The 25,357-nt window shown below is 38.5% G+C and overlaps 1 protein-coding gene across 2 annotated transcripts in view; it reads left to right on the plus strand.

Annotated features, from left to right (window-relative positions):
* The first annotated feature begins 396 nt into the window (after positions 1-396).
* LOC143883869 (chaperone protein dnaJ A7A, chloroplastic-like) overlaps positions 397-25,357 on the plus strand; it is a 29,814-nt gene continuing 4,853 nt past the window's right edge. For both annotated transcript variants that reach the window (XM_077387188.1, XM_077387189.1), the window contains exons 1-5: positions 397-650; positions 9,706-9,889; positions 10,415-10,514; positions 10,669-10,726; positions 15,274-15,316. In XM_077387188.1, the coding sequence (XP_077243303.1) occupies positions 9,762-9,889; positions 10,415-10,514; positions 10,669-10,726; positions 15,274-15,316 (329 nt within the window). In that variant the 5' untranslated portion in view covers positions 397-650; positions 9,706-9,761. The remainder of the gene's footprint in view (positions 651-9,705; positions 9,890-10,414; positions 10,515-10,668; positions 10,727-15,273; positions 15,317-25,357) is intronic.

A 25,357-nucleotide genomic window follows, 5' to 3' on the forward strand; every position in this document is an offset into this window, starting at 1 on the left:
TACTTTAACACATGTTTGTTTTGGTACAACTAAAGATACCAGTCACATGGTCTAATTGCTTTGACTTGTTTTGTTGGCTCACCCACATAGTCTATTTTTTAGTGTTTAGTGTTTAGGCCTTAAGAATAAAAAGTTGAAAATCGAATGGTGGGTAACCCACGGGTACCAATGCCCGACCCAAACTCACACGGGTCACGTGTATGGGTTGGGTGCGGGTATTGAAATTGGTACCAGTACCCCTGCTGGCCGGGTGTACCCGCAGGGACGGGTCCCATTTTGCCGGGTCTACTTTACTTATAGCATAAGATAAAATGCCTCAAATTTTGGATTTATCACTAAAATCTGTGGATTTAACACGTTAGCCCTTACCTGCTTTATCTAAGCATAGTTTGCAGGGGTAAGATGGTCCCTCCCTAATTTACACAGCTCTCCAGAGATTTTTAGGAGATTTTGTTTTTCCGCCTGCTCCACCTTACAGAAGACTCGTCCTCTCTCTTCCCGTGGAACCCTAATACCCGGTCCGTCTCTCTCCTCATCTGCGGGATTGAGAAGGGAAAAAGAGCCCGTACGTCTAATTTCTCATTCAAGAGGAAGATAGAAAATTGGAAGAAACAAAAGCTACGGCTTGGATGTCCAGTCTGCTCATCAGGGTGAGTATTTCATCTGATTTTCCGTTCCCTGTGTTTTACCTATCTGTTAGTTTATGGGTTACAAAATTATGCATTGTTGTAAAGCCTTCTAAATTATTGCTCATGACTCTGTGTATCTATTCTTAGGATTCTTGCTCATTTTCCGGAAACTATTTTAGGTTGTCGTGGGTGGGTTACATGAAATGCCACGAAGAAAATTGTTTATATTGTTTGGCTCTTGCTGGTTGTTATTTTGGATGCCAGTATTTATCTTTTTTCCATTTTTGTTATTTTTTTTCTTTATGGGGAGATGATGAAGGGATTCCAAGTGGGTTGTTCATGACCAGTCGGTTCAACACCGGTCCCTTGGTTTCCTGTTAGTACCTATGTTTCTTCTTCCCCAATATTTTGTTAGGGTTTTCGATAGTGCCTTATGTTCGATGATGTTAAAGTATAAAAGATAAATAATGCCTTTCTCCAACATCTTAATCTTTTGGAGAAGTTGGTAAGTTAACAGATGAAAGGCCACAAGTAAAGATTTTCTCTTTCATGCTTTTTGATCTATTGATGTTTTTTTTTGTTTGGTGCAGCTTCTGTTTCTATTTATGTAGGATGTGAATTATGGCGGCCCAATTAGAATGCATTTATTTGTCTTCTTCGCATTTTTTTCTTTGTAGGTTTTCTCTGTAGTGGGATTTGAATTAATTTGTATAGTTTTGACCTAAATTCTCTTGTAAACATCTTCTGTGACAGCTGGTTTGAATTGAGCGATTCTCAAGTCTTAAGTTTAAACGAAATGGTTTTCTCTTACAAGGCTTTTGGTTTTTGATGTACCCGTCATGTTGAATGATTTGGATTTGTCAACATCTGTAAGTTTAACCCACCTAACGAGAGGGCACGAAAAAGCATTATTCATGATCGATTCGATTCCATTATCTGAGACGATTCGAGTTTGTCTATCCTAATTAGGCCCTGTTTGGATTGCATAGTACGATGTGTTTTTCTTGCAATCCAAACAGGACCTAAGGTAAAAATCTACAGCTTCAATTTCTGCTTTTCCATTGATTTTTCAGTTTTTTTTTTTGTTTCTTTTCTTCTATCTGAAACCTACCTGCTATATCTAACTATGCCTTGCAGGGGCAAGATCGTCGCTCACTAATTTACACAGCGATGTGTTTTTTTGGGGCTGCTTGAAGAAACTTCTGTAACGATGTTGTTAACTTAAATCAAGGGTTCCTAATTTGTTGTTTTATTTTATTTTGTTATTTTCCCTTACAATTTTTAGGGTTTCTCTCCTTTTTATGCAATGATATCTTCCTTATTCTTTTCTAGGTTTTTGTATGTGTAGTTTAAATTCCTCCACCAAATTGAAATGCTGTTATGATCTCTCTCTATTGAGTTATGATCTTCCTCTATAGAGTACCCTTTCATTGTTACCAAAGAGATGCTACTTCATAGTTAAAAGCAGTCTCTACATGTCGGTCTTTGTTGTGAGTTTGGTGTTGTTGGTTATTGTTTGCTCTAGAATTAGCAAAAAAAATTTGATTTAATTTTTACGAGATCGTATCGTATAATTCATATCAAATTAATTATGTGGCTTTTATTCACTTCTGCGGGTATGAGAGCATCCAACCAATTCCCTTGGCTGCATTAATCATGTTTACGTCACATCAAAATAAATAACTGCTTGTATTAAATAAATATCATAAAAGCTTTATGCCTAGGGCTTCGTTTTACTTACCTTAGCAGATAAGGAAAGTAGGGGAAAAAAAAAACCTTTCTTCTTCCTCTTGACAAAGAAACCTACGAACCAGAAGAAATTTTTTTTCTTCCGCTGAAATGGTTTTGGAACTAGGGGAAAAGGGTTTTGCAAAGAAAAAATGGAGGCATTGAACATCGATTTGTAGGTAAAAATGGGATCGTTTTTTTTTTTTTTGAATAATTCAAGCACATATCTTTTTTGTCTTCTTTTCATGTCTTAGATTTGAAAATATGTTTTGGGAAGATGAATCGGTCCGAGGAGTCACGGATCGCCAAGATTCGCATGCTAGTCCATCCCATCCGAGAGAAAAGTGATATTCGTGTTTGACTCCGCCCGGACTCGCCGAGTCTGCGACTCTAAAATGCGGTCTGCACGAAACCGAGTCGACTTGGCCGAGTTCTGAGCCGAGTCCCCGAGTTTTTAAACACTGCTTTGGAATACACATTCAACAACTACAACTGACATTACAGTGGCCTACCAAAAAGTGTATAGTCCTAGAGTTACCCTCATTTCCCCCCACTAAAATTGCACCACACTGACATCTAATCAATATTTCAGCGAACGAATAGAAATATCTAATCAATTCAAATATAACCGCAAACTAAGCCCTAGAATACAATCAATCCAAGTATAACTGTAAACTGAGCCCTAGAAAACACAATATGCAAAATAGCTAAATATTTATCCAATCCAAAAAACAACCCTATAGAACACTATGATCGGAAAATTTTAAAGAATATTATGACCTGTGGATTTTTAACTGCAATATGAAACTGAATATGAGGAGAAGGATTAACACAAATAAACCCTAATCATATTCATATAACCTAAACCCTGAGAAATCAGTTGCATACCCTAGGGAAAAAATCCTATTTTCAACCCAAATCATAAAACCATATCCACAACCCTAACCCTGAAAAACAAATTAGATATAAAAAAAACTGCATAGCTCCTTCATTTCAACAAGGCGATACGAGGTCAAAAAGTGCACTGAAACGAGAAAGAAATAGAAATACAAACTTACCCTAAAACACACAAAATCTTTTACATAATGTATGAAAAGCATAGAGAGAAACGAGACGAACAAGGGAGATGGATTTCTACCTTGATTTCTTGAGATTGTACTAGTTAGATGGCTTGAGAAGAGAAGCGAGAGAAAAAAAAGAGAGAAGAGGGGAGAATCGTCCGGAGAAAGTTGGACGAAGCTCGAGGAACAAGGCCAAGGAAAGAGCTCAGAGAGTTGTTTCGCAACTCGCAAGGTTTGTTAATATTCTACCGCATCTTATCTTAGGACATGAAATAATTTCCCACAACGAAACGAAACATCCTGATACATTTTAGTCCGCCGTAAAAGTTTGTTGGGCATGTTTGGCTACCATGAAAATTTATTCGTGGAATATTTTCGTCCGCTTATTTATCACAAGTCACAACTTACCTTACTAATATGTAGGACTGTCAATCAGGATGGGCAAGCTCAAAGCCCGCCCGTTCGGCCCGCTAAAAGCCCGCCCATAATTAAAATGAGAACAAGCCAAACCAAGCTTGGTCAAAAGTTGAAGCCCGAACTCTAATTTGGGTTGAGCTTGATCAAGGGTCTTCCAGTCCGTTATAGGCCTTGGCCCGATAATATATTCACTATATAATTTTTCAAGATTTTTTATGCCCTTAAAAATCCGTAGATATTAATTCAATAGGTTACTTAAACATTAATATCCTATAGGCTATAGTTTGACATTAAATAGGTTTTTTTTCTTTCTTTATTTTGCCCCTCTTCAGCCCACTTAATATGATGATCCAAACCGTTGAAGTATACAAATTGGGCCCTCTTCAGCCCACTCCATATGAACGGTTTGGATCATCATATCCTATAGGCTATAGTTCGACCTCAGATTTATTAAATGAATAAGACAAAATCTGGCAAAAAATCAATCGGTGTGGCTTTTCTCACATGCCAAAGCCAACAAGTTTAATGGCTTTCTATGAAATTGGCTTTTCTGTGATTGCCTTAGTCTTTTCGCGTGCAGAAAAAATATGCGCTTGTCCGAGCTTCCATCGGGCATGAACTTATATACCCAGAGAAGATCATTTTGTTTGTTATTGGGGTCAAAATTTGAGCTCTTTGAGTTGAAACCTTATTGGTCTTTTTTTTAAGACTACTCTGTTTATTGACCCAAACCCACCTTGCCCAAGCTTGTTATTGTGTCAAATTTTGCAATGCAGAGGGATCATGTTCCAATTTTAGATGCGGCCTGATTTATAATCAACCTCTTAAGTTGCATCGAATCTTTAGCCCTTTTTGAGATTCAATCCCATCTTTGGATGAATTCCAGACCTTGTCTGATTTGGTTGTTTCCAATCATGTTTCCAATCCAACATCATCTTGATTATGGTCTTTGGGGAGAGGGAAGGGATTTGAGATGAGTGAAGGTGAAATTGGACGATTTTTGTCGAAGGAGGCTAGAAAGAGTGTTCTGTGATGCTCGGTTCCTCACCGCCACCACCTCCATAACCAACACAAACAGGAAAACTAATAAAATCAAACTCAAGCCCCTTTGGATTTATAGAAACAAAGAATGAGGAGGGCGAACGGATTTCTATGAAACTAGAAATTAAAGTTTCTCTTGAAGAAAAGGACGAGTGGGGTGGGTGGTGTCTTCGATGGAAAGATGAAGAAATCTGTGGGAAGAAGGGGACGATGGTGGCGTGAGGCAAATGGTAACTTGCCATTTTTCCAGATCGCTCAATCGCGATCTTCGCCCTAAAAACATAGGATAAGGGAGAAGATGACTTACCGATTACCTAAACAACAGGTTAAAGTCCTTAATAAATCTAACCCGCTTAGTTAATTGAACGGTTTTGGCATTGGTGACAAACCTTAGTATCGTGTGTCGCGACGCATTTGAAACGGCCTCATATTAGTAGGACTGTCAATCGGGCCGAGCTTGGCGGGCCTGAGGTGCTCAAGCTCAGCCCATGTCTATACAACGGGCTTCGGGCCTGACTAAATTAGAAAATTTGCTTGCCCAAACTCAGCCCAAACTCTACAACGGGCTTCGGCCCGAATTCGGGCTTGCCCATCACCTCTTATTTTCTGCACGCGAAAAGACTAAGGCAAGCACAAAAAAACCAATTTCATAGAAACCATTAAACTTGTTGGCTTTGGCATGTGAGAAAAGCCACACCGATTGATTTTTTGCCAGATTTTGTCTTGTTCATTTAATAAATCCGAGGTCGAACTATAGCCTATAGGATATGATGATCCAAACCGTTCATATGGAGTGGGTTGAAGAGGGGCACAATTTGTATACTTCAACTGTTTGGATCATCATATTAAGTGGGCTGAAGAGGGGCAAAATAAAGAAAGAAAAAAAACCTATTTAATGTCGAACTATAGCCTATATGATATTAATGTTTAAGTAACCTATTTAATTAATATCTACTGATTTTTAAGGGCATAAAAAATCTTGAAAATTATATAGTAAATATATTATCGGGCCCGGGCCTATAACGGGCTGGACGACCCTTGATCAAGCTCAGCCCAAATTAGAGTTCGGGCTTCAAATTTTGACCAAGCTTGGTTTGGCTTGTTCTCATTTTAATTATGGGCAGACTTTTAGCAGGCCGAACGGGCGGGCTTGCCCATCCCGATTGACAATCCTACATATTAGTAAGGTAAGTTGTGACTTGTGATAGATGAGCAGACGAAAATATTCCACAAAATAAATTTTCATGGTTGCCAAACATGCCCAACAAATTTTTACGGCGGACTAAAATGTATCGGGATGTTTCGTTTCGTTTCGTTGTGGGAAATTGTTTCATGTCCTAAGATAAGATGCGGTCGAATATTAACAAACCTTGCGAGTTGCGACACAACTCTCTGAGCTCTTTCCTTGGCCTTGTTCCTTGAGCTTCGTCCAACTTTCTCCGGACGATTCTCCCCTTTTCTCTCTTTTTTCTCTCTCGCTTCTCTTCTCAAGCCATCTAACTAGTACAATCTCAAGAAATCAAGGTAGAAATCCATCTCCCTTGTTCGTCTTGTTTCTCTTTATGCTTTTCATACATTATGTAAAAGATTTTGTGTGTTTTAGGGTAAGTTTGTATTTGTATTTCTTTCTCGTTTCAGTGCACTCTTTTGACCTCGTATCGCCTTGTTGAAATGAAGGAGCTATGCAGTTTTCTTTGATTTCTAATTTGTTTTTCAGGATTAGGGTTGTGGATATGGTTTTATGATTTGGGTTGAAAATAGGATTTTTTCCCTAGGGTATGTAACTGATTTCTCAGGGTTTAGGTTATATGAATATGATTAGGGTTTATTTGTGTTAATCCTTCTTCTCATATTCAGTTTCATATTGCTGTTTACAGTTAAAAATCCACAGGTCATAATGTTTTTTAAAATTTTCTGGTCATAGTGTTCTATAGGGTTGTTTTTGGGATTGGATAAATATTTAGCTATTTTGCATATTTTGTTTTCTAGGGCTTAGTTTGCGGTTATATTTGAATTGATTTGATATTTCTATTCGTGTGCTGAAATATTGATTAGATGTCAGTGTGGTGCAATTTTAGTGGGGGAAAATGAGGGTAACTCTAGGACCATACACTTTTTGGTAGGCCACTGTAATCTCAGCTGTAGCTGTTGAATGTGCATTCTAAAGTGGTGCTTCTCATTCATGAGGCACTGTATGCAACTGATTTCTCAGGGTTTAGGTTATATGAATATGATTAGGGTTTATTTGTGTTAATCCTTCTTCTCATATTCAGTTTCATATTGCTGTTTGCAGTTAAAAATCCACAAATCCACAGGTCATAATGGTCTTTAAAATTTTCCAATCATAGTGTTCTATAGGGTTGTTTTTGGGATTGGATAAATATTTAGCTATTTTGCATATTGTGTTTTCTAGGGCTTAGTTTACAATTATACTTGGATTGATTGTTTTCTAGGGCTTAGTTTGCGGTTATATTTGAATTGATTTGATATTTCTATTCGTTCGCTGAAATATTGATTAGATGTCAGCGTGTGGTGCAATTTTAGTGGGGGAAAATGAGGGTAACTCTAGGACCATACACTTTTTGGTAGGCCACTGTAATCTCAGCTGTAGCTGTTGAATGCGCATTCTAAAGTGGTGCTTCTCATTCATGAGGCACTGTCCAATTATTGCAGTGGCAGCCCTGATGTCTAAGGGTTGGACTTCTGCTTCCTGTTGTGAATGATTGGTGCGTTACCCTCTCATTTGTTCATTTTTAGGAACAAGTGATGGGCATAGTTTTAAAATTCCCCCGCGTCATCGTGGACTCCCCCGAGTCGACTCCCTTTTGCCTTGGCCGCGTTCCGCATTTTGCCTTACGCAGTCAATAAAAAACTCCTTTGACTCTCCCGAGTTATGACTGCGCCAACCGAGTACTTAGCCACGTCAACCGAGTGCTCAATCATGTCGTGCTGAGTTTACTAGGATTTTCTTCGACCGCGTTTTGACCCGCATCCATGTTTTGAAACACTAAGGGGCCGTTAGGATACGCGGATTTTAGAATCTTGGATTTCCTCAAAATCTTGGATGTCATACATAGAAGGAGATCATCCCGTCGTTTTCTGATTTCTCACCCCTCTTTATGTCGAGCGAGAGAGTAGGAGATCGTCCTAAATTTAGGTTTTAGAAAATCTCAAGATGGGGGAGAGATTTCTAAAACCTGGATTTCTTACTTAAAATTCAGGATAATGAATTGTAAAATCCAGAATTTTACACCACTTTCAGACTAAAACCCGGATTCTAAAATCCATGTACCCAAACGGCCCCTAACTGATGGATTTGAGAGGATCGTCTCCACTGACTTCCTCCCTCTGAAATGCTTAGTGTGCTCATTAATTATGATCTTTCATTTCAGATTTATGTGCTATTTTGTAATTTTTCTTGTCATATCTAATGGGCACCAATAGTGTGTCTGTGGGGGGAGGTGTGTGTGGAATGAATTTCATTGTCGTCACATTCATCCATATTATTTTCAATATCAAATAATCACCTCTTATTAGATGTTGTCTTTGTTGCAAATAAAATTCTTTCTAAAACGTGTTTTGCCGCATTAGAAGCAATGTGATCCAACAAGCAAAAAGAAATGTGATTTACTCGGTTCTTCCTTATGCTTTGTAATTCTTGCAGACATCTTTAACATCTTTTGAGTTCTTGAAAGGTCTTCATATATTTTTGTTTTTAAATATTAAAATCTATTCAAATATTATATTTAGTCTATCTTTGTATGGCCAGTGAATGTGTTCTTATTGGACAACGTAGTGGATGCATGACCTTAGTTGGTTAGGGCTTTCGATGTAGACGGATATGTTGGGTTTATCATTAATTGCATGGCTAATTCATTTTAGAGATTGCCAACTAGAACCATATTTCACGCATTTTGTTGTCCTAGTAGACACAAATTTATGTGGGTCTGTCTTGGTGGTGACTGGAAACCTAGAGATGTTTCTTCTTAGACAACTTACATGTTTGTAATGTGCAACTTCTGGATGATGTGGCCTGTGTTTCTATGAAACGAGAGTAGAAGTATTTGAACCCATTTTAGTGGGCCCCACAACATTTTTATTTGGACCCACAGTTTGGGCCCGCAAATTTCTGAGGGTAATGGCGAAAAATTGGAATGTAATTTTTTTAGGACATTACGGTCCCTCTTTTCTTCACAACTAACACAAGACATCAAAGCCCTGATTACTTTGAAGTCCCTACTGAACTCCATGCTTGAAGAGTCTCAGACATTCCCAGGGTGACCTGTGTCCATGGAGTTCTCATGAATATAGTCCACCCCTTTCCATCTTATTGGTTCAAACATGTTGGATTGTTTTGAGACTGGTTGGACTTTCCGTAAGGTTTGTTTTCTCCAGGATTTATTTTTCTGTTGTTGAACTATTGTGAAGTCGTGATTTAATGAATAAAGCATAACTGTTGTGAAAATATGGTTGACTCATTGTGTCATCCAGTATCACTTATATATTTGGTTGTTTTTATTGTACTTTGTGCCTGGTTCCTACTTCCTGGTTAAGGCATCAGTTCTCTTTGATTGATGTATGCATAATAAAAACTTTCATTTAACCAAAACAAGAATTATTGTTCCTCAAAATATTGTGATTGATCTTGTTGTTTTGTGCTTTAAAATATTAAAATTTAGCATATATTCTCTGAATTGATCTCTCGTAATTCCATTATCTTGGTTTACAACTAAAATAATCCTACAAGGCTGAAGTCATTTGAAGTTATACTTTATTACAAATCATTGTTCCTTTTGTGTGCTTAACATTTGGTTTACATTCTTTTGCAGTAGCAGTGTGGATAAAACTTATTTCTCAGTTCCATTTCTCTACAAGCTATATTTGGATGGCTATTATACCTTGTGGAGGTTCATGGGTAGCACAATCGGGGGTTCGACCCCAATTTATGTTTGGATCATCGCTGAGAGCCATAGCATGTTACCCGGCAAACAAGTTACCGGCGTCCCAGATCAGGTGAGCATTTTTGTGCAACTATTTTCACAATTAAGAAATGAATCATCCATTTTATATTACTACATTATGCTGTCACTTTGAAGTTCTCTCAGTAAATGTACCCTCTCCGGCCACATTAGAGAACCATATTATCATATTAAAGAATTCAAATCAGAACTGATTAAAATATATTGGTGAATCTGACGCTCTGTACCTGTGATTCTGACACTGATACCCGTACGCATGCAACATAGATTACTGGTGTGAAACAATAAAATTTGGTAGTTGCACTGAATTGCTATGTATGTGTACACACACATATATAATTGGTTCCTTTCTTTTGGCTGGATAGTTGCTTGTTTCAAGTTTTTCATTTTTAGATGAAATTCTGAATTCTTGATTTGTTTCATCGATAATAAGCTGTACGTTCATTATATTATACTCTGCAGAATTTCAAGCAAGGAAAAATATTTGGTGTCATCATGTTCATTGATAAGATTGTGTACGTTCATTAATAATGTGAATGTTCATTATTATACTCTGCAGTATTTCAAGCAAGGACAATTTATGCGCACTATTTAATACTGGGTCACCTCAAATTCTTCGTCGCCGTAGGGGGACACGGCTAATCGTTAGAGCTGATAGTGTGAGTAGACTTGCCAGTTTCTCATCTGCTTAATGATGGTGGCTGTGATGATGATGGTGCTTGCCAATATTTATTATTGTTTATACCATGTTGTTGTTGGAGAATTCCTTGTGTCTTGCCTCTAGTGATCTCAATTAGTAGACTTTTCCAACAGGACTACTATTCTGTCCTTGGGGTGTCAAAAAGTGCCAGTAAATCTGAAATAAAAAGTGGTAAGTACTCATTTTTATTGATCTATGTCTTTGACTGTTTTGAATTCTTCTTTTGATGTAATTTCTTCTTTTGTTTCTCAGACTTCATGAATATAATTATTCTATTGTTAATTAGACTAATTACTTTTGATTGTTCCTACTTCATTGGTCTAAAATATTTTCCTGGTTTGCAAAGTGCAGATTTATTTAATATCTATAGGTCTAAGAAAGTTGAAACACACAGCTGTACTATCTGTCTACATGTTTTATTTACTTCAATTCTTCTTTCTACACCGCATATTACTCTTCATATTTTCATTGTCTACACGTTTTATTTACTTCAATTCTTCTTTCTACACCGTATATTACTTTTCATATTTTCATTGTAAAATTCAATTTTACTATTTGTCCACATGTTATCTTTACTGCAACTCTTCTTTCTTTACTCTATATATATATTACTTCTCATATTTCATTGTAAAATTCCTAATCCTTCATTTTTCCTTTTGCCCTTTAGTTTTCTCCTTGTGTTTCTGTTGTTCAATATAATCCTTACCTTGACATTCGGGAAGCGCGCACGCACACACACACAGACACACACACACACACACACACACCTTTTCTTATAATGTGACTCTCTGCTAAAACAGCCTGGTTATCACTTGACTATTTTGTGGCTGAGAAGGGCAAAGTCAAGAATTTACCTCCAGTTCCATTTGACTTCAACTACCATCACATGACAAATAGTATGTTGTTTCTCCATTGTGAGGGCACACACTAGTAAAAGACCCCTTGCGATGCACGGGCCGACAAAGAACTGTACGGACCACATCATCAATTGATCCAAACCGTCCATGCGATGGAACACAACATAAATAGGTTGTGCCCGTAAAATCATTTCCATAGGCTGATCCTAGCCCTCCAATCTATAGAGGTTTCCATAATTGTTGTTCCTCTTAAGGTGCCCGGAATTCATCAATAGTTTTCAAGGTGTCTTGAATCCGTAGTATTATGTAATATGTTCACAAAAATCCGTAGTATTATGTAACATATGCACCCAATCTGTAATTTTGTTTTTATTAAAAATGCATAAAGGAGGGGGGTAGGATTGAAATTATGTGGCTTTAATGGGTGCCTTTGTTAAAAAGCATAAAGGAGGGGGTAGGATTTGAAATATGTGGGTTGAATGGGTGCCTTTGTTAAAAAAAGTAAAAAAAAGTGATGTGTAATTCTATTAGAATTTTGGGAGAAATTCAAATAATTCTCTCCTTTTCTCTTCTGCTATATATATATATATATATATATATATATATAGAGAGAGAGAGAGAGAGAGAGAGAGAGAGAGAGAGAGAGAGAGAGAGTTTCTACACACTAATGTAGATAAGTTATCTACACACTAGCTTGAAATTCAGTGGGGGCCCACATTGTTTGGGTGATCCAAACCATTCATTTGATTGGCCCTCACATAGATAAGGTTCATAGAAAATCAGCTCCATAGGATCATCCCAACCCTTCGAACCGTGGAGGCAAAAAATGGACAGATTTGTGAAGGTTTATACACGTCCATTTTACCTCCACAAATCTTAGGGTTTGGATGATCCTATGGAGCTGATTTTTTGTGGACACCTTGTCTATGTGAGGGCCAATCAAATGAATGGTTTGGATCACCCAAACAATATGCCTTCAACTGTATTTTAAGCTACTGTGTAGATAACTTATCTACACTTGTGTGTAGAAACCGTTTTCTTACACACACACACACACACACACACAGAGGAAAGTGTTTATACTAACGTTAGCATAAAACAAGGGTGGGGCCACATTGTTGGGGTGATCCTAAGCTTTCATTTGAAAGGCCCCATCATGGATGGGGTGTGTACCAAAAATCAGCTTCATTGGATCATCATAGGCTGTTCATTTGTGGGGGTGAAAAAATAAAATAAAAAAAAATAAAAAAATAAAAATAAAATATATATATATATATATATATATATATATATATATATATATATATATATGAGGAAAGTGTTGGTGAGCTTAAGCTCACCAAACTTATGGTGAGCTTAAGCGCCCCAATCACATGGGTCCCACATTTTCTGTGGTGATCCAAACCATTCATTTGCAAGGCCCTATCATAGATAGGGTGTGTACCAAAAATCAGCTCCATAGGATCATCCTAACCCCTCCATTTGTGGAGGACAAAAATGGGCAGATTTGTGGACAAATAATGTCTGTCCATTTTGACCTCCACAAATGGATGGGTTAGGATGATCCTATGGAGCTGATTTTTTGTACACACCCCATCTATGCAAGGGCCTTTCAAATGAATGCTTTGGATCATCCTAACAAAGTAGGCCCCAATGTGATTGGGTGCTTAAGCTCACCAACACTTTCCTCTATATATATATATATATATATATATATATATATATATATATATAGAGAGAGAGAGAGAGAGAGAGAGAGAGAGAGAGAGAGAGAGTTAGTTTATGCTAACGTTAGCAGCTAGCTTAGCTGCTAACGTTATCATAAAACAAGGGTGGGGCCACATTGTTGGGGTGATGCTAAGCATTCATTTGAAAGGCCCCATCATGGATGGGGTGTGTACCAAAAATCAGCTTCATTGGATCATCATAGAATGTCCATTTGTGGGGGTGAAAATGGACAGATACTGTTTGTCCAATAATCTGGCCATTTTTTCACCCCACAAATGGACACCCTAAGATGATCCAATGTAGCTCATTTTTTATGGACACCCTATCCTTGAGAGGGCCTTCCAAATGAATGCTTCGGATCCCCGCAACAATGTGGGCGCGACCATGTTTAAGCTAACGTTAGCGCTAACATTAGCTTAAACATGGTCGGCCCCACATTGTTGCGGGGATCCGAAGCATTCATTTGGAAGTGGACATCCTATGATGATCCAATGAAGCTGATTTTGGTACACACCCCATCCATGATGGGGCCTTTCAAATGAATGCTTAGGATCACCCCAACAATGTGGCCCCACCCTAGTTTTATGCTAACGTTAGTAGCTAAGCTAGCTGCTACGTTAGCCGAAACACTTTGCTCTCTCTCTCTCTCTCTCTCTCTATATATATATATATATATATATATATATATATATATATATATATATATATATATATAAGGGCATGATATTCCCACGCCCAAGAGTCACTAATGGCACACAAGTGCTTGCCATTTTGTGACTTTTCACGGGCAGAGCCTCTAATATCTGCTCCAACCAGTTATTGCTTAATATATTTTAGAGAAAAGAAAAGAAAAACATAGGGAGTGGTAGATAAAGAGACCATAAGAGCTGCGATAGTTTCCCTTTCCACCATTACTGTCTCCTTGGCTTGGCCTCATCCCAAACCCATTTCAACAGCAATCTCGGGATTATCACACCTCTGTGACGAAGAATCTTGAAACTAGTTTATTTTCCTTAGCAATAGGACTTGCCCCATTGCTTACCATGATTGATATCTACCGTTCAAACGGCACGACTGCACAACCCCCTCATTGAAATATCAGAGCAGCGATCCTGCCCCGTCATCAACAAGGTCACCCCACCTTATGTCATTCTCTCCATAGGTGCCGCATTGAACCTCACTGTCTACATCATAATCTGGGTCACATCACCAGCCGGATTTCCCGCCCCTACGTCCTGCAGATGTGCCTCTGCATCCTCATCGGCACCAGTTCCCAATCCTTCGCTAACACCAGCGCCATCGTCACATGCATCAAATACTTCCCAAAGAGCCGTGTCATCGTTTTCAGCCTCAAAGACTTTGTCGACCTCAGCGGTGCCATCATCAACCTCACATACTACGCCTTCGTCCCATTGCATGACTACCCCCTGATGTCTCCATGGTACTCTATACCATCCTGATTTCAAAGGTTGTCTGACAACCCAATGAAGTCAGTTCTTCTATGCCTTCACATCATTCTCGCAGTTTCCGGATATCTCACCTTTCACTCGTTGTCAGTTTAGGGTGTCCGTACTCTTATTGACAGGAGGAAAGGTGACTATCAATCCAATCTCTCTCTCTCTCTCTCTCTATATATATATATATATATATATATATATATATATATTTCCTAATATATATATATGTGTTTGTGTGTGAGATCATACAATTGGTTATTATTTAAATCTATATATTACCATAAACCCAGTGAGGCTACCTTTTTTTACACCATTTTCATGACTTACAAGTCACAGTGCTGTCTACCTCTTTTCCCTAGGAAAATAAAATCCCTAAAACTAAATAACCTTGAAATCAAATCCCTAAACCTAAAGTAGTGTCTACGATCCTCATCATGAGCTTTTCAATTTCCTTAGACGTAGATTTAAAAAAAATAAATTTGAGATGTATCATCTTTTCATGGAGTTACTTGTTGCATTGATGTGATCGCATTTAGCTCTCCTTTCTATTGGTCACTATTTCTTACTTGTTGCTAACAAAAAATAATGTTACCAATATATTATCATTAACATTTCATGAAATATTTATTTGATCAATACAATTTTAAAATAATTATATATGTTTCTGTGACTTCAGCTTATCGGAAACTCGCAAGAAATTATCATCCAGATGTGAACAAGTAAGTCATGAGCTGCAATTTTACAACTTAAATTAATGATCATAACATTCTGTCCATGTTATATCGTAGTTTTACATTTTGGTAGTGCACTTAGTTGTATGCATTGACTATACTCAACTATCATTGGAACAGTTACAAACTTACAGTTACAGTTTGTTTTGCATACAGAAGAACTAATGAATTAAACCAATCGTAGTGGGACTTTTGTTCCAATCCATCCGTTTGATAGGCCTAGCTTTGGATATTCTATGGCCCAAAAATCACATCAGTTGCTAATCCTAACTGCAATAACTTGTATTTTTTGCCCTCGGATATGAACCATTGCCTATAGGTAGTTTCTGAGTGTCCATGTTCAATTACAAAAAAATTCACATTATTGAACATTAGGATTGGGTGATTAGCGTGGTTCTTGGGTCATATGAGATCCATAGTGGGGCCTATCAGATGGACGCCTCAGATCAGTCAAAGTGGCCCCACTATGCCATAGCATGCATGTCACATTTTGTTACAATGAGGTAGCAACCTACTGAAGCATTCATCTTGATATCTGATTACAGTTATTTATTTATAGCTGGGGAATAGAATTCATATTTTTATTATGGTATCAACTTATTTAACTTTATTCATTTTTGTACGAAACTTATATGCTCATTTTTGTACTTATTTAACATATACTCAAACCTGTTGTGTTCCAATGCATTTATTTATGGCATTATTTAAATAAATTGCCATCACCTAAGGAGTCAACCTCGGAGTCTAAAAGAAGTAATTTAGCCTCTTGTAATCAACTTGAGTTGTCTACGTTCGGTTGTTTTATGGAAAGTCCTTACAAGACACATAAAAATAGACACAACTGATAATAACAATAAGTTTGTTAGTGAATTGGCAAATACCTCACCTTTGCTTTGGAAAGGTGTGGGATAAAAAAAATCTCACCCCTTGAGGTTGTTATTTAACAGCTCTCTTGCGGATATTCTGACTCTCACCCTTGTTTGTTTCACAAAATGCGAGAGATGAGAGATTCACCTCTTGAGAGGTAGGGAAGTATTTATAAATGAAGAGGGTTTTTTTTATTGGTAAGGATAAATTCATTGAAAAAGCAGAGACCAAGGAGATCTCGAAAGGATACAAAGAGAAAGAGAGCATATTAAGCTGAGAAATAACTGAAAATATAAAAAAAAATGCAAGCAGCTAGGGAGGAAGGAAGTCGAAAAGCTCCACCCCTCTCTTACAAGCTTGTCAGCCTCATCACTCTCTCCATTTGCTAACCACCTTATATGATTGAAAGATATCAAAAAGTATTCAATCCTGTCCTGAATCTCATCAAATAGTGCGGCAAATTTCCAAGGTGCAGTATGTGAGCCTCTTAGCCACCTAATGACATTTAGAGAGTCCCCTTCTACCACCACCCTATTCATGTCCCCACTTAGAAGAAAATTAATTCCTTTGTGGATGGCTCAAACTTCCGCCTCGTTAGAGTCTGCCACCCTTATTGGCCCACTAAATGCCCAAATCGCATCCCCATTCTCATTCCTCAATAGCCCACCAATACCTGAAGGTTCCGGATTCCCCAAACTCCACCCATTAAAATTCAATTTGAGGATCCCCTGGGACGGAGGGGACCATGCTTGAACCACTTTAGGATTATTGCTAGATGCACTACATATATCTTTCCAACCATGCTACAAATCATATGCCGATACAAATCTGAATGGTTTTAGTGTTTTCACCCAAGAGATAGTTAAAGCAATCACCTTATTGAATATGTATTGGGCTCCCTTAGAGTACTCCGTAACCAGGTAACTTACCCATAATTTAAATCGTAGACCAAATATACAGAGTTAATCATGGGTCCTAGATCCCTAATCTAGGTGGCGACTCTGGTCAGTTGCTTCTTTCGTGAAGTTCGGACTTTTATCCTAAATTTATGGAAAAGGCAACCATATTCAAATCCAATGGACAAAGGCGCTATCATCATCGCAACACACACCCCCATGGGTCACACCTCCGGGACGGGATCCACAAACTCAGATGGGGAATTCTCGGTAAAATCTTTCTATCACCATCTCCTACCTTGCTTCGATGCCTCTAAAGTAGCCCAAGTGTGGGACATTCAAGCACCGTCGAGGGTTTGTTTGTTCGGATGGACAACGATTCTTAAGAGATTATAGACCATTGACTTCCTGAGAAAGAGGAAGATGCTGCTTATCGATTATTGCGCTCTATGTATAGAGGCAGGGGAAACTGTGGAACATCTTCTAGTTCATTGCAAGTTGGCAACAATGGATCCTCTTCTAGTTCTTTGGTATGTGTCATTCCTAGCTACCAATTGGGTACTATGGAAGGAACATAATGCAAGAATCTTTAAAAATTGTGGGTTCCACTTCTGCCCATCCTTCAGGAAATCCCTGGCTCCGCCCCTGGGTTCATGCATGATGGATTGTGAAAGGATATCTACTATGGATATTGGTTATAGGGGGTTAGGTTAGAATAGGGGTGCAACATGGGTCGGGTTAGGGGTGATGGCATAAGAGTTAAGACCATGGATAAAAGACAAATGGGACGAGATATATATGCATTGAATTTCGTCTAAGAAAAGAAATGGAGACACGCATGAATTATTGAAAGCTACATACTTCCAATCATGTTCTTATTTGAAAACAATAAAGTACCAACCTTTCCCGGCTTTTGGTGTCGATCCCCTTGTTTTCCCTTAGTGAAACCCTTTGAATACGATGATCCTTTTGACGATGCTTCCCAAAATGATTCCTAATTGATGCGCGAATTAGGCCGACAAGATGTTTTGGCCGAATTGAGAGTAAGAGAGAGATAGGGTGGACGGATTTTTATAGAGGGAGAGAGTTGAGGTTTTCGTCTGTGGGCTCTTGGAGTGTTGAGTTGTGTAGAGAGAAGAAGAGACCATGGGTATTTATAGGTGAAGGGTGAGCTATGTTGCCTTCTTAGGAGCCTAAAGGTGTAGGATGGAGATTGAGTGATGGAAAAAGGAAAGGGAAAAAATGGCCAAGATCGAATTTTTCTAGAATATTCTCCGTCTTCTTTGGCATCTTCTATTTAAGCCATGTCCATGTTTCAAAATGGCAAGCATTTGTGCGGCCAGGATCAAGCACTAAAGATTCCGAATCAATTTAAGGTCCAGGATGATGCCATTTATCCTTGGAATCTTTTTGAATATGGAAGCAAATTTTGGGACAAGGAAAATGTCCAATTTGGTTGCCTTTGTAGAGAATGGCAACGATTTGGATAGCTACGATTAACTGCAATCTCCATGTGATCGAAAGAACGGGCGAGATGGGGTCCCCAAATATCCTGGAATCTTTGCAAATATTTTCCAAATATTATAAAAATCCCCCAAATCAGTTCTAATTTGGTTTCACACTTTTTTCCCCAAGTGGGGAAATCGTGTGGGAGAGGAGAGAGAAAACGGGAAAGAGCAACCCTATGGAAACACTAAATTGCCGTTTCCGAGAGATTTTGGTGTCCGATTTCGATAATTCTTTCGCCATTGGAATCGTTGATTTTTTCTCTTTCATTTAAGCCAAATATTGCCATAGAAATACTGTTTTCAGAATTTTCGACCAATGCGAGTTCCCGATCTCCGTCGGTAGATCGTTTTTCCAAAGATCGAGCAAATCGGTGGTCCAAACGAACCAACTGATTCGATCAACTTTGGGCCAACGGTATTAAACCATGATATCGACAATAGTTGAGACATTAGAAAGTTTTGATATCGATGATTTAATGGGATGATTTCGACGGATCTCGCTTATCCCCCCGCCTTGATCCGTAACTTTTCATTGGGTTTTTGCTTAATTAAAGTGACTTGGTATTTAATCCGAACTTGAGATGAACCTTGATTGATATTACTTTGATTAAAATGATCTCAAATTCTTGGTAAAGAAAGATACACAGGTCAAGATCTGCCCTCGATCTGTAAATCGGGTCTCGGAATAGAATCAAGGCCCGGGCTGTGTAGTGACCCTAGCTTATTTTGTCCCGATTGATGATCCGTAAAGTCAGATCGAGATATTAATGACCTAAAACATATAAATCCATGATAGAGGGGCTCTTATATGAATTTAACACTCTAAAGTCACTAATTAGGGTATTTTTCTAATTTTTCGGATCAAATAATCTTACCAAGTACATCTCTTTATCATTTTGGTTTTCAGGGAATGTGAGGATGCATATTTTACCAGTGAAATTCCATGGATCAATATATTAGGCTATTGTTAGATAAAGTGTAGCAAAATGAGGGTGTCTACAGAGTTCCAGACCCAAATTCTTTTGTCTTCCCCATCTAACTTGATATTAATTATATTTAGTTTTTTTTAATGGTAACAAGAATATATTAATAAAATCAGCGGGCGTCAGAGCTTGTCAACCCAAATGATACAAGGAAAAAATAAACAAAGAAGAAGAGAATACAACTACAGAATCAGATCAAGGTGATAAGAAGTCAAAAGTGAGCAAACCTCCAAGAAGGGACCGAAGATCTCCTAAGCTACCGAATTGTGTTTAGAGAATCTCCTTCCACAATCACCCTATCAAGACCCTCCTTATCCAACCGAAAAATACCTTGATGAATAGCTCTAACCTCAACTTCACTAGCATCTACACTTCCAATAGGCCCTGTGAACGCCCAAATTACTTCCCCAACACCTCCTATACCTCCCGAGCAGGATTTCCTATACTGGAGCCATTAAAATTAAATTTCAGCATCCCAAGAGTCTCTCTAATTTTTGCAGTAAACAACTAAATATTAATTAGGGAAAAATACACTTAGACCCCCTGTGGTTTCTGACACATTCAACTTAACCTCTAACGTTTAAAAAGTTACAAGTAGACCCCTGTGGTTTCAAAAAGTGACAAGTACACCCCCTCCGTCAATTGTCCGTCAGTTTAACCTGACGGAAAGACTAAAACTAACCTTGGTTAATATTTTGAGGACAGAAATACCCTCATTTGCAGAGGGATTAGGGTTACGCCATTTCCCACCGCCGCCGTCTCTCCTCCGGCCACCGCCTTCGTCGCCACCCCGGCCACTGCCGTCACCTCCACCACAGACAATCGAACCCCACCCCATGGCTACATTAAACCCACATTTCAAGAAAAAAACTTTGATAAAAACAAAAAATAAAGCCCTAAAACATTAGGGTTTTTGTGCAAATCATTATAATGATGTGAATGAAGACAAATAAAACTCATAAATGGAGGGTTTATGTTGACAAATCAACAAGGGTTTGAATCAAACCCCAATTTTTAGTTTTCAAGTATGAAAACCATAATTTTCAGTTGGGGAAGACGAGGGCATTTTGGTCTTTTCCCCCACGCCGTCAGCTCCGTCCAGTTAAAAAAACGCAATGAAACCACAGGGGGTCTACTTGTAACTTTTTAAACTTTTGGGGTTAAGTTGAATGTGTCAGAAACCACAGGGGGTCTAAGTGTATTTTTCCCTATTAATTATGGTAAGCAACAAATTATGCTAACGAAGGCGAAGTGTGAGCGGCGCATCGGGGCATAAAGCTTCTAGCATCATTAAACCTCAATAATGTGGTGACTAAAGGACTCCCTTAATGTAATTAGATGGCTTAAGGGTTCTCATTCGGCCCCATGGAGATTCATTGATTTTTTTGACGAGATATTTGATAGGTTGGATGGAGCTTCAGTATCTTTCATTCATGTTTGCCGGTCAGCTAATGATATAGCCGATAGGCTTACTAGAGAGGGGATCTCTAGAGCAGAGTTGGAGTTATTTGATCACCTTCCCCCTTGAAGGCCCTCCCTTTTACCTCTTTTGTCTCTCTAGATGTTCTCTATTTCTTTTTTCTCTCCTTGTACTTGACCACCTCGGTCTTTTATTGGAATGAACTTTTTTACTATTCAAAAAAAATAAAAAACAACAACTAAATAGTAATTATACTTTGTATTTTGCAGTATAAACTTGGGGTTGGGGTCTCTCTTATTTTTTTTACTTATAAATTTTATCTTTCAGAATGAGTAAAAAATCATAGGAACATTTAGGGTGTGTTCGGCATAGCTTCTCATTCCTGCAAAAGAATTTGGATAGAAACAGACAAATGAGAATCTGCGAAGCGACTCTGAGTCACTCCCTAGCGTGAAAAAAGGTGAAAACAAAAAAAAAAAAACGAACTGCCGTATTTACTGAACAAGATGTTTTGGGATTTCCCTATTTTTTCTTATTCTCGCGCCTACAAAATAGGCGGAAACTATTTTTTGAATGGTTGCCGAAAATGCCCTTAGTATGTATTTTGAAGGATGAACTTGGGCTTTTTACTTCCAATGGTTATTAACATCACCATCATCATCATCATCATCATCTTCTTCTCTCGCCCAACTTTTTTACGCCTAAACTTTCTTTAAAACACATCTTTCAGTCATAAAACAGTTAGCAGCCTGATGCATATAATAGGCCAAATAAGAGGCATATTTGCCAATTAGGATTTATTTTCATGTTATTTAGTTTCTAGGATTTATATTTTCATGTTTTATTTTTAGGATTTTATTTTCCATGGATTTTATTTCAATTGCCTATAAATAGGCCTCATGCTCTTCCCGGTCATACATCACAGCCACTTTGAGCAATCTGTGAGCCCTTAACTTTTGGCCAATTGAACTCATATTTTTTGTCACCCGATTTGAAACCTATTCGTCTGCCACAGTCAGTGTTACTCTTTGCCGAGGTTATGGTATGAGAATAGTTTTTTGACATGATTCAAGGCACTAGGTTCTTTTAGAAACTAAAATCTTATGCTTAACATTTCTTTGAAAAACCTTGATGTATTTGATTCTTATGAACTGTTTATGCTGATTTGGGGCTGCATGTTGCTGTTTTTTTGAGTTAAAACTCATACCCCCCCCCCCCCCCCCCCCTCCCCCCCCCCCCCCCTCTCTTCCTAAATTACCAGAAAGTCTTCCGTGAACCTTTACTCAAATTTGGTATTAGAGCCCAGAGCTCAGATTCCTTGTCAGTTCCATGACCACACGCCATTTAGATGTTCGATCGAAGTCTCCTTAGAATCTAGTTCAGTCATTCTTGTCTATTAGGGCATCTTAGGTAGGTTTCATCTCTCTTGAGTTGTGTTAAGTCGTAGGGTCGATGCAAGGTCTCTTAGGTGTTAGTATCTTGTGTAGTGTTGTTCTATTTTTGTTTGGGTGTTAAAATCCCAGGGTTGAAGTGGTAACCCGAGAGTGAGTGTGAATTGGGTTTCAGAAACTTTTGCCTTAGTTAATGCGGACCTAAGAAAACAGAGGCAAATTTGGAATTTAAGTACAAAGAAGTAAAATCAAATGCACAAGATAAGATATAAAGAGAGAGATAAAAAGTGTGCACCGGAATTTTTAAGTGGTTTGGTCCAAGTCTAGGACCTACTCTACTCCACCAAGACTCTTGATGGCTTCACTAAAACGGATTCCCTTAACAGAGGGGAATCGACCCAATTACAAACTCTGGAGAAAGCTACGCGTCTCCAACACTTGCTCTCGAGATGGCGCCGCGTCTCTTCACACTCGCCCAAATACAATCTTGAATGTAGAAAGAAAGAAAAACAAAATCTATCACAAGGGTTGCAATGATTGAAGAAGATATACAAAGTAAATCCTATGATCCAATCCTTAATCTAGAGATTAGAGAGGCATAAAGAAGTTTAAGTCACTCTTAATATGTTCCAAGATAGCGTAGGAGTGTTGGAGTTGAGTTTAGAGAAGTTTAGAACACAGATATGTAGGCAACTCCTCAAAACTAGCCGTTGTACACTTTCCAACGGTCATCTCGGAAGCCACTTCGGAAGCCTTTTGGACGCCCGAAGACAGATTTCTAGATATTCAGGGTTAACTTGTAAAATTCATATCTCATTCGTTTCTTATCGGATTTCTATGTTCTTATGCTCTATGGGCATTAGAAGAACGAGACTTATCTGTTTAAAATATTTTCAAAAATATTTAAAAATATTTTGGACTAATTTTCCTAGGATTAAGGTTAATGGTCAACTAAGTATGTTCCAATTTAGTGCTTGTTTTTTGCATACCCTTGGGAACTATGGTCTATTGATTTTAGCTTACTCTTTTGTATTATATGGGACCTTATTAGTGACTTATTTATGCCTCAATAAACCTAATCTAAGGATGGATCTTATACATTCTAAAATGGACTCAAACACACTTGATCTTCTCTTGAATTCTCCTCTTCAAGTCCACCATTGCTCCTTGGATCTCTCACTGACTTTGGCACTCCAAATATGGTCCAGTTAGAGCTTCTTGGCCTCGATCCAAGCGTCCTTGAATGCACACTAATGAGATCTATAACTAAAGATAATCAAACACATTAGTGACTAAAAATCACTTGTGTTTGGAATCATCAAAACAAGAAGGAAATGCCAAGGGTGGGAACCATTGGGCTTACAGGTGCCCTATTGTCTTCCATGTGTTCGTAGGTTTGTCCAGTACATCGGTCAAACACATACAGACTTTGGCTAGTAGGGTTAATGCTCCACATCAGGGCTAATATGAGTCCAATCCCGAGGGACTTGGCAACAACAAGCTCATGCTATGTTGAACCAGTACTCGAACATGTTAGGGAATATTACAGTTTCCCTTAATCGCATGAGCTAAGATATCGAGCTTGAGGCTCTCGAAAGTGTCGTAACCCTTAGGAATACACGCCCACTCTATCTACATGTGGTACGCAAGTCGATGCAGAAGGACATTTGACAGAGGCCCCACTACATCCACTAGAGACCACTTAGCTAGTTGTTTGAATCCCTCTCCTTTCTAAGAGCTGCCACACGACTATCAGTAGGTGAGACGAGCACGGGTCATAGATTTCTTAGATCTAAATCGCGAAATACCACCTCCAAATATTTTAAATGTGATAAAAAGAGTCACTGATCATCCGATTGCCCACATGGGACATTTGATCATCAAACTAATTGAGCAAAATCAATAAATGATGAGGATAGAACTGACCTTGAAGGAAGAAATGAACCCTGTGATGAAACCTACTTGAAAGGGATCATGTAGAGACAGTTTGTCTTACCCAGTGTAGGTTATGTCATCCATTAAAAGCCAAACTCCCAACATAGATAGGGTGGAGGGTCAGTTTGTCGGACCCATATACACATATGAGAAAATGGTTTCTACACACTAGCTTAAAATACAGTGGAGGGCATATTGTTTGGGTATTCGAAACCATTCATTTGATTGGCCCTCACATAGATAGGGTGTCCATAAAAAATCAGCTCCCTTGGATCATCCCAACCCTATGATTTGTGGAGGTAAAATGGACGTGTATAAACCTTCACAAATCTGTCCATTTTTTGCCTCCACGGTTCGAAGGGTTAGGATGATCATATGGAGCTGATTTTGTGTGGACACCCTATATATGTGAGGGCCGATCAAATGAATGGTTTGGATCACCCAAACAATGTGGGCCTCCACTGTATTTTAAGCTAGTGTGTGGATAACTTATCTACACGTGTGTAGAAACCGTTCTCTCTCTCTCTCTCTATATATATATATATATATATATATATATATATATATATATATATATATATATATATAGGAATAAGAGTGTGCGCTCGACCGCACCAAGCCTAGGTCCGGTCGAGGGCCAAAAACTCATGTGGGCCTACATTGTTAGGATGGCCCAAAGCATTCATTTGCAAGACCCCATCATAGATAGGGTGTGTACAAAAAATCAGCTCCATAGGATCATCCTAACCCATCCAAAAGTGGAGGGCAAAATGGACAGACACCGTTTGCCACAAATCTGCCCATTTTTGCCCTCCACTTTTGGAGGGGTTAGGATGATCCAATGGAGCTGATTTTTTGTACACACCCTATCTATGATAGGGCCTTGCAAATGAATGGTTTTGATCACTACAAAAAGTGTGGGATCCATGTGTTTAGGCCCTCGACCGCACCTAAGCTTAGGTGCGGTCGAGCACACACTATATGAGGAAAGTGTCTCTAGTCTGCCGACTAGAGATCATTCTCTAGTCC

This window comes from Tasmannia lanceolata, unplaced genomic scaffold (assembly GCF_043159265.1).
Source record: "Tasmannia lanceolata isolate RefF3 unplaced genomic scaffold, GAP_Taslan_0.1 ptg000008l, whole genome shotgun sequence".
NCBI lineage: Eukaryota > Viridiplantae > Streptophyta > Magnoliopsida > Canellales > Winteraceae > Tasmannia > Tasmannia lanceolata.